The 9,066-nt window shown below is 42.1% G+C and overlaps 1 protein-coding gene across 11 annotated transcripts in view; it reads left to right on the plus strand.

Moving 5' to 3' along the window:
- The window catches only part of dkk3a (dickkopf WNT signaling pathway inhibitor 3a), a 19,452-nt gene extending 10,708 nt beyond the window's left edge, over nt 1–8,744 (plus strand). For 2 of the 11 annotated variants that reach the window (XM_013913023.1, XM_013913024.1), the window contains exons 2-8: nt 2,749–3,082; nt 3,309–3,380; nt 3,467–3,526; nt 4,304–4,396; nt 6,243–6,387; nt 6,470–6,626; nt 6,740–8,744. In XM_013913023.1, coding sequence (XP_013768477.1) covers nt 2,749–3,082; nt 3,309–3,380; nt 3,467–3,526; nt 4,304–4,396; nt 6,243–6,387; nt 6,470–6,626; nt 6,740–6,827 — 949 coding nt within the window. In that variant the 3' untranslated portion in view covers nt 6,828–8,744. The other 9 variants (XM_005741571.1, XM_005741572.2, XM_013913027.1 and 6 more) reach the window with 8 other exon arrangements.
- The last annotated feature ends 322 nt before the right edge of the window (nt 8,745–9,066 follow it).

Below are 9,066 nucleotides of genomic sequence, written 5' to 3' on the forward strand. Positions count from 1 at the left end.
TCTGGTGCAAATTACTGACCTCTGTCATCATTTTAAGTGGGGGAACTTGCACAATCGGTGGCTGACTAAATACTTTTTTGCCCCACTGTAGATAACAGACAAGCTGCAGTATTTTGCACCCTCTGTAGATGAGTAATGTATGAAGCACTGACCCCTATATAAAGTGCACTAGAGTAATCCAGCCGAGTGCTAACAAAGGCGTGGATGCAAACTGCATTTCGTTGCCCTGTACCTGTGACATGTGCAATGACAATAAAGTTGAATTCTATTCTATTCTATTCTATAACTGTCTCCAAGTGCTGCCATGAAAGAATTGGTTTTATTTTAGTCAACTGCCTCAGCGGAAAGAAGCTAGATTTTACCACTGCCTTAATCTGACCGTCAAGCTTCAGTTCAGAGTCCACTTTGACCCCCAGGTTTGTGACAGTTGGCTTATTATACAGGGCCAAGGAATCTAAATACACATTGGGGGTCTCAGTGGGGCTACCAAAAACCATCACCTCAGTCTTTTTGTCATTGATTTTTAAAAACTTAAGAGACAACCAAGCCTTAATGTCATCAAGACACTGAAGTAATGGCTGTACGGAATATGTGCCTTTTTTCTTTAGAGGGACATAGATCTGACAGTCATCAGCATAAAAGTGAAATGCAATGCTGTGTTTTCTCAATATAAAACCAAGAGGGAGCAGACACAAAGAAAAGAGGAGGGGCCCTAGAACTGAGCCCTGTGGGACACCGCACAAGAGATGAGCGGAGGACGACACATGGTCACAGAGACTGACACAAAAAGTTCACTCTGCCAAGTAGAGCCTGAACCACTCCAGTGCTGTGCCTCTTATGCCCACAGACTGCTCCCAATGAGAGAGTAAAATGGCATGATCCACTGTATCAAACGCAGCTGTCAAATCTAAAAGCACAAGAACAAGACAGTCGCCAGCATCAGTAGCTAAAAATATGTAATTAAAAATTTTTCAAATGGCTGATTCAGTGCTATGTAAGGATGTAAAACCGGACTGGAAAATCTCTAGTTTGCTGCCATGTCCCAAAGAAACAATAACCCCAGACACCCAAGAAATAACTGTGCTAATCCCAACGAGATCTCCGAGGGAAAACTGCAAACCGCGAGAGAGTACTTACATGTTGAGGGGTTGCCTCAATGGACTCCTCAACAAAAGAAGGAATTTCCTTCATGTTGATACCTTTGCCGATTCAGAAACGCAACTTGAGGAAAAAAAACAAACATCTGGAGGAGGAAAACCAAATACTGAAGAAAGAGAACATGGAGGTGGAAAACGTTACGCAGCCTCAAGAGCTGGAAAACATAAAAAGCCACTATGCACAGCTGGAGGAAAACAAAAAACCTAAACAGCTGGAGCACAAATATGAAATAATGGAGAGAAAGATGCATCTGAAAGTGGCAGAGCTTAAAGAAAAGCTGAAAGATGCCCACTTGATAACTGAAATAGAAAATGACTACAAGCAATATCAGCTAAACAAACACATGGAAGCCAAACAACAACCGCAGGAGAAATGTCAAGAGTTTGAGCTGAAGAACCAAAGGCTGCAGAACAGAAATGCAGAGTTAGTTAGAGTCAGTTAGAGTTAGTGTTAGGAGTGTGTAATAATAATAATCATCCTCTTGTCATTGGGTACAGCTACAAGTGTGCTTTCAGGATGTAGCAGATGTAAAAGCTGCATCTCAGACACTTCAAGCATCAGCATGTTAAATGTTAAAGTCGATGGCAATAGGTGAGTAGGTGAATTTTGTCAAAAAATGTGTGCAACTACAGGACAGTCCAGGGATTATTTTTATTTTATTCATTTATTTATTTATTTTACGCACGGGAAATTGACAGATGGATTGGTGCTGCCCCTGCAGTGATGCGGACACTGTACCGATCAGTCGTGCTGAAGACTGTGGGTAGTGACGTGAGTAGAGCCGCTGCTGCTCCACATTGAAAGAAGCCAGTGGAGGGGGTTCGGGTATCTCACTAGGATGCCTCCTGGGTGAGGTGTTCCAGGTATGCCCACAGGGCAGACCCAGGACACGCGGGAGAGATGATATCTCTCAGCTGGCCTGGGAACACCTTGGTGTTCACCCGGAAAGGCTGGAGGAGGTGGCTAGGGAGAGGGAGGTCTGGAGGTCCTGCCCTGGTGGAGTTTCTTAATGTAAAACTCATTGTTGCAGCCAGGGGCAGCACAAAACTGATTTTTTAGTTTTAGTGTCCTCGTTTTCCTCTTTGTTCTCGATACTGTCAGTAGTTAGCTAACATAAACTAATGCTAGTCCGTTAGCCGCAATCAACCACATGATGTCGTGTTCCCTACCGACAGAAGATGGCGCTAAACATGTTTTGAAAACTTCCTCAGCTTCACAGAGTGAATGTCCGTTTTTGAGAACAGGGCTCATTGATGACAGTTTACAGTTTTTCGTAACTGTTTTAGCAGCTAAAGTATACTTCCGCTTACATCATCAGCTTCTGTGTAAAACTGCAAGCACACCTGCGTTTAAAAAAAGTCAGGTTTGATGTGTGTTTTTCCATTTTATTTTTGTTTTTAACGGCAGAGAAGAAAAACCTCGTCTCTGTTTACCTCGCCTATTGACTTCGAATAGTGGTTAAACCTGGCCGGAACTATGTTTGAAGTGCGCTGTTAAGTTGGTAACACACAATTAAAACAATGCGCACATTATCAAGTCGGCTTATTTTTCATTTTATGTATTATTTCTATTGTTATTTCACCTGTTAAGGGGCCGTCATGAATGTGGAGGTTTGATGGAAAACCCTGCAGTGACGGAAACATCAGCTGTGGTGACGCTGTTTGTGTTTCTCAGCATCACTGCCACACCCTCCTCGGAGTGCAGCAGCAGCATCCTCAGCAGCAGCATGGTGCCAGCCATCCTGCTCGTTTTGTCTGTCACAGCAGTCTGCAATGGCATCCTCCCTGAGATAGTGGACCCGGGCATTAGTCACATCCTGGAGGATGACTCTGCACAGGGACAAGCGGAGCCGGACAGTGTATTTGTGGAAGTAGAGCAGCTGCCAGAGGATCCACAGCAAAAGCCCGAGGACTCGTTTCACCAAGTAAGCAGCCAGTTGCACCTCTCACTCAGCTTTTTACATGACATATAGCATTACCTAACTGCCTGTAGTATGTAGGATCTCAGTGGGTTGTATGATGAAAGTATTTTTTTTAAAACACTTCAATCTCTGGACAGAAATGAAGATCAGATGCAGCAATAAAGTAACATCAGAGTTATGCATCTTTTTTCCTGAAATCTGGCTTTGATCCTCTCCAAAATCCTTTCAGATAAATGAGGAGAACTCTCAGTCGAGTCTTCACAATGCAAATGCTTCTGATAAAGTGACTGATAAAGACCAGGTAGGCTAAGAAACAGTAAAGTAAAGTGAGGCACTGTTTGTTTCCCCTTGTGATTGAAACTTAATGTATGTCCCATCTTCACCCAGGAGACAAACAACATTACCACAGTCGACAGTTCTAACGACCTGGAGAACAGAGTCGATCACGTAAGCCCGTCCTGTTTACCTGCACGTTCAAAAAGAAATCTAGCTTTTGTATGACCTTCAGCTGCTCGGTTATCATCACTGAAGAGGTTGCATAATGTCTTGGTGCACCATCACAGCCACTGACTTGACACTATGTCAGCAAACGAATCAAAAGCGTACTTTTGTCTCCATTCGGCCCTTTTCCTGTGTACAAATAAGTGTTAAAGATGTCAATTCTCAAATGGTCTACTAGGCTTGTCATTTTTAAATAAGTGATGATTATGTGCTTTAGGACTAAAGCTGCAAACACAAAGTGAGGTTATGTAACCAAGCAGTTTGGGACATATGGTGATTAACTGTCAAATCCAGTTGGGTAGCTTTCTGTTAACCCAAGTTTTGTGGCTCGGGGTGTCACAGTGCAACTAATAAAAGCATCAGTCCAAAATATCAGCCTAGTTTTTCCTGTATGAGTAAAAGAATCTCCATTTATGTGGTTAGCATCTTGCTACATTTACACGCTGTCTCACCGTTTATTTTGGCAAAATCTGTTGGGTGATTTGATGTTAGACACAGAACAGAAAAACTAGGTCAGGCGTCAGTCTAAATAATAAATAAAACCAGAGAAGGTGCCGCATTAAAATATATGTTTTGTGCTTCAACACCTTCAACTGTATTGTGTTGTGAATGTGTATTCAGTTAAGGGTTTCTCTGACTAGAGCTGTCAGACCCATATTTAATATTTAAATGTAATTAGAAAAACGAGCTGGCCTGATGTAGTCTTGCCTCTCTCGTATTTAGGGATGCATCAGTGACGATGACTGTGGAAAGGGAAGGTACTGCCTTCACGACCCACATAATGCCAAGTGTCTGCCATGTAAAGCGCTCGATATGGTGAGTCAACCTAAGAGACTTTTCTGTGGACGTCTTCACTGTTTTCATAATTCTTCTCTAAAACGCACTGTTTCTCCTGTCTGACGCTTTCCAACGCGCACAACACGATGCGCTCTTACATCCAGCCTGCTGAGGTTTCACACTGACTGCATTGCAGTGCGTCCACAAGTGTAATTGGAGTGTGCTGTTTCCAAGCACTCTGTCCTGTGAGCATCTCATGAAAGGGGGGCAGGTTAAATATGAGCTCTTCCCTTCCATCTGCTCTCTCGGAGAACATAGAGAACAAAAGCGATTCAAATCAAAGTCCTCTTATCTCATTGGTTTTATTCAGGACTCTGTTCTACCTGTGTTGCTTGTTCAGCTGAGTCTCAATTGGATATATTAGTGTTGATGTTGACGTATGAAAAAAGCAGTGGAAGATGATGGCAGCCTGCCAAACAAGGGTAGAGGGAGGATAAATGCACAGAGGACAGGATCTGTGTCTTCTCAAAGTCGCTGACGTGGAAAACTGTGACTTTGCAGTGTCTTAAAGATGTGATATTAGGATCTCTTTCCACTGCAATCACAGATCAGCTGACCTGCTGATCTCATTTATATATTTATATATATTCTTTAAGTCAGCAGGATTGGAGAATAATTAACGCCATTTGTGCTCAATACAATTCAATTCAAATTTATATGTACAGCGCCAAATTACAACAACAGTTGCCTCGAGGCACTTTATATTGTAAGGTAAAACTTAGAATAATACAACAGAGAAAACCCCAACAATCATATAACCTATTTGGAGGCTAACTAAAGGAGAATTCAGGGTCACCTGATCCAGCCCTAACTATATGCTTTATCAAAAAGGAAAGTTTTAAGCCTAATCTTCAGAGCATAGATAGTGTCTGTCTCCTGAATAAAAACTGCTGGTTCCACAGAAGAGGTGCCTGAAAGATGAAGGCTTTGCCTCCCATTCAACTTTTAAATACTCTAGGAACAACAAGTGAGCCTGCAGAGCGAGAGTGAAGTGCTCTAATAGGGTGATATGGTACTATAAGCTCATTAGGATAAGATGGAGCCTGATTATTCAAGACCTTGTATGTGAGGAGCAGGATTCTGAATTCAATTCTGGATTTAACAGGGAGCCAATGAAGGGAAGCCAATATAAGAGAAATATGCTCTCTCTTTCTAGTCCCTGTCAGTACTCTTGCTGCAGCATTTTGGATCACGTGAAGCCTTTTCAGGGAGTTTTTAGGACATCCTGATAAAAACAATTTACAGTAGTTCAGCCTAGAAGTCATAAATGCATGAACTAGTTTTTCAGCGTCACTCTGGGACAGGATATTTCTAATTTTAGAGATATTGTGCAAATGGCAGAAAGCAGTCCTACATATTTGTTTAATATGTGCATTGAAGTACATATCCTGGTCAAAAATGAGTCTAAGATTCCTCAGTGTTGCTGGAGGCCAAGGTAATGCCATCCAGAGTAAGAATCTGGTTAGAAACCGGATTTCTAAGATTTTTAGGGCCGAGTTCAGTCACCTCAGTTTTATCTGAATTTAGAAGCAGAATGTTAGAGGTCGACCAGGTCTTTATGTCTTTAAGACATTCCTGCAGTTTAACTAATTGGTGTGTGTTATCTGGCTTCATGGACAGATAAAGTTGGGTGTCATCTGCACAGCAATGAAAATGTATCCTATGCTTTCTGATGATACTGCCTAAAGAAAGCATGTATAATGTAATTCTCCCAGGAATCTCAGTATTGTTACAGTGGAGGTGCATGTTCTTTTAAAGCATCTGTGTTAGGAGAAGGGCTGCCTGCTGAATTGTTGGCTGTTTGCTCAAATGCTACTTTTCTTAGTCCTGCACTAAGGATGCAGAGTGCTGTGGCGAACAGCTCTGTGTGTGGGGCCAGTGCAGCCAAAATGCAACCAAGGGAGAGGCCGGAAGCACTTGTCAATATCAGACTGACTGCAGCCCAGACCTCTGCTGTGCTTTCCATAACGGTATGTAGTACAGCATGTGTTTATCAGTCACTACCTACACACCCCCAGAGAACTTACCTTTGTTTTTGTTTTGTGCGATTAGTCCTCCTCTTCCCCGTCTGTTCGGCCAAGCCTATTGAACGTGAGCGCTGCTTTGGTGCCTCAAACCACCTGACTGAGTTGTTGTCCTGGGGCCCGCAAGATGAGGGACCCAGGAAATATTGCCCCTGTGCAGGAGATCTCCATTGTCAAGACCTGGGGTGAGTGCAGTACATATAATCACATAAAACAGATTAAAATACCGGTACCCCAAAAACATTAAAGTTTTATGTATGTATGATGCTGTAGTATTCTCTTTTTTGTTCCTCCACAGAAGAGGGTCAATGTGCCTGAAAGGAGAGGACTCGAGTGAAGAGGACCTGACAGACACACTGTACTCAGAGATAGACTACATACTTTAGGCTCGGCTCGATTTATTAACATTGCCTTGTAAAAAGCTAGACAGACTTCTGAGCTTTTTTCTTTTTTCTTTGCAAAGAGCACTTTCTATTTGCCGGCTTCAGTCAAAGCAGTAAATATTTAGGGCATGGGAAATGGATGGCAGTATATGTAGACTAAAATTTTAGAAATACAGACAGGTGGCACATGAAAGGAAAAAAACTGGCGGCTTATCCAAACTTGACTCAGCTGGTATTTGGATGACTTGAACCATTCACCTCCGTAGAAGAAAAACGCCACAGCGAGTGTCCAAAGCAAAAAGCAAGCCACAGCCTGAGGAGCTAGTGGTGTCATCGGCACGTTGTTTGATGATTCTTTAATCTTTGTAAGGGAATTCTGGGCAAGAGGCACTTGAAGACAGCCACTTTGTAAAACACCTACTTGGCAAGTCCTTTGATGCAGCTTCATTTCTTTGTTGTTGCAGTCATCACAGTGGGGTGATGAAGTGCCTGCCCCTGTTTTCCTGGCATGGCTCATGTCCCCTTGGATTGTCGGGTTGCTCGAAATCAATATGAATTTGTTTGTGTAATCTCCTTTATCCTAGGATGAAACATGTCCACCATGATGGGAGTGGTTCTCTTCCAAGATTACATAATTACCCTAAATCCTATCACCCGGCGGTGATAGGATTTAGGGCAGGACCCCCAAGAGTCTAGACCCTGGTGGTGGCGAAGATGAAGACGAAGCTTGGTTGGAGCGCTGACTGAGGTGTCTGTAAGGTGGAAATGGGGCTGGTTGCACAAATGAGTCTGAAAGGGAGAATGACAGACAGCACAGTTTTAAACCATGGAAAGTGGAGGTTGATTGGCTCAAAGAAGGCAGACAAGAAGATGATTGGACTAGAGGGAGTGATGCAGAGAACAAAAAGCAGCCTAACACCCCGGAAAGCAGGTTGATGAGCAGATCTTCCTTGTTGAAGTTTCACGTTAGGCTTTCCATCATCATTTAAATACTAAACGAGGGAATAACTTTTGGGAAGAGGTTTCATCCCTGCAGCAGAGCTCCGGAGATCTCAGGGCACGCTGAGGCTACTCTGGTTGGTCATGTGGTCATCTAAACAGAACGGCCTTATTTTGGTTTTGCCTTTAATTTGTCATTCTTCTGTATGTAAATCGTGATGAAAGAAAAAACAGGAAGAGTGTGCGTTTGCAGGCCTGTCTTGAAACGACAATTTACTTTCTTACCCTCGACAGCAAAATAAAAATAACTAGACTTTATAAGCTGCTCACTTCGCTGATTATATCTGATCACAGCAGATTGGAGTTGCTTCATGCACTGTATGAAAAATAAAACAGTAGGCATGTAGTTAGAACTGCTCTGCGTATAATGCTGGCATATTTTCAGTATGTGGCTTCTTCTATTCCTGCTAACATTTCAATAACTGCTGCCAATGAGTCTTTAAAATCTAAGAAGCTTGTTTACTTTTCTAACTGTAGCTGCTCGAAACTTGTACTCGTTTCTTAAGTTGAGAAAGTCTTTTTTTCCCCCACAGATGTGTTCTTCTCACAACCTAGCCCTCAACATTTACATTGCAGAGACGACATAGAACATAACCCAATGTTTTTGTGATCTATATTATACAGTTGTTCCTTTCTTTGATGAATCCATGGTGAAATGTTACCTGTGAGATGCTAAATTAAACTGCAGTGATGCTGTGTGTTCAGGTCATCTGAGCAGAATACACAGAAACTAGGAAAACAAATAATGTAGAGTCTCATGCAGTCAAGTTACCCTGCAAATCATTTTGCTGGGATTGTTTTACATACTGAATATTAATTACACCAAAATTGAAGTAATTTACTGCTTCCTAGTATGGGATTCATAACAAAATGCCATGTAATCAATAAACTGATAAACCACCATCAAATGTACTTTATAATCGCTCATTCACCAAGTACAAAAACCTGAGCTCAGGAGGGAAAGCAACTTTCTTTTTTTCTCCTCTTTTCTCTATTTGAAGGCTGGAACTACCCTGATCAGATATCAGGATGATCATTAAAGATTGACCAGAATGCAGACTCCATTTGAAAGTACTCAGTAAGACCGAGCAACGTTTTATACATTATATATTCCAGAATATAAAAGAAGCTGGATTATTTGAAAAACAAAACTATTGGGAGGCAAAAATAAAGTAACCATCAGGATGCTCTAAAATGTATATAATCAGTTCAGATTGCCAAAGACAGGTTCCTTGGGATGTGA

The sequence above is a fragment of the Pundamilia nyererei genome, unplaced genomic scaffold, assembly GCF_000239375.1.
Source record: "Pundamilia nyererei isolate P.nyererei 1_Seehausen unplaced genomic scaffold, PunNye1.0 scaffold00112, whole genome shotgun sequence".
NCBI classification, from domain to species: Eukaryota; Metazoa; Chordata; class Actinopteri; order Cichliformes; family Cichlidae; genus Pundamilia; species Pundamilia nyererei.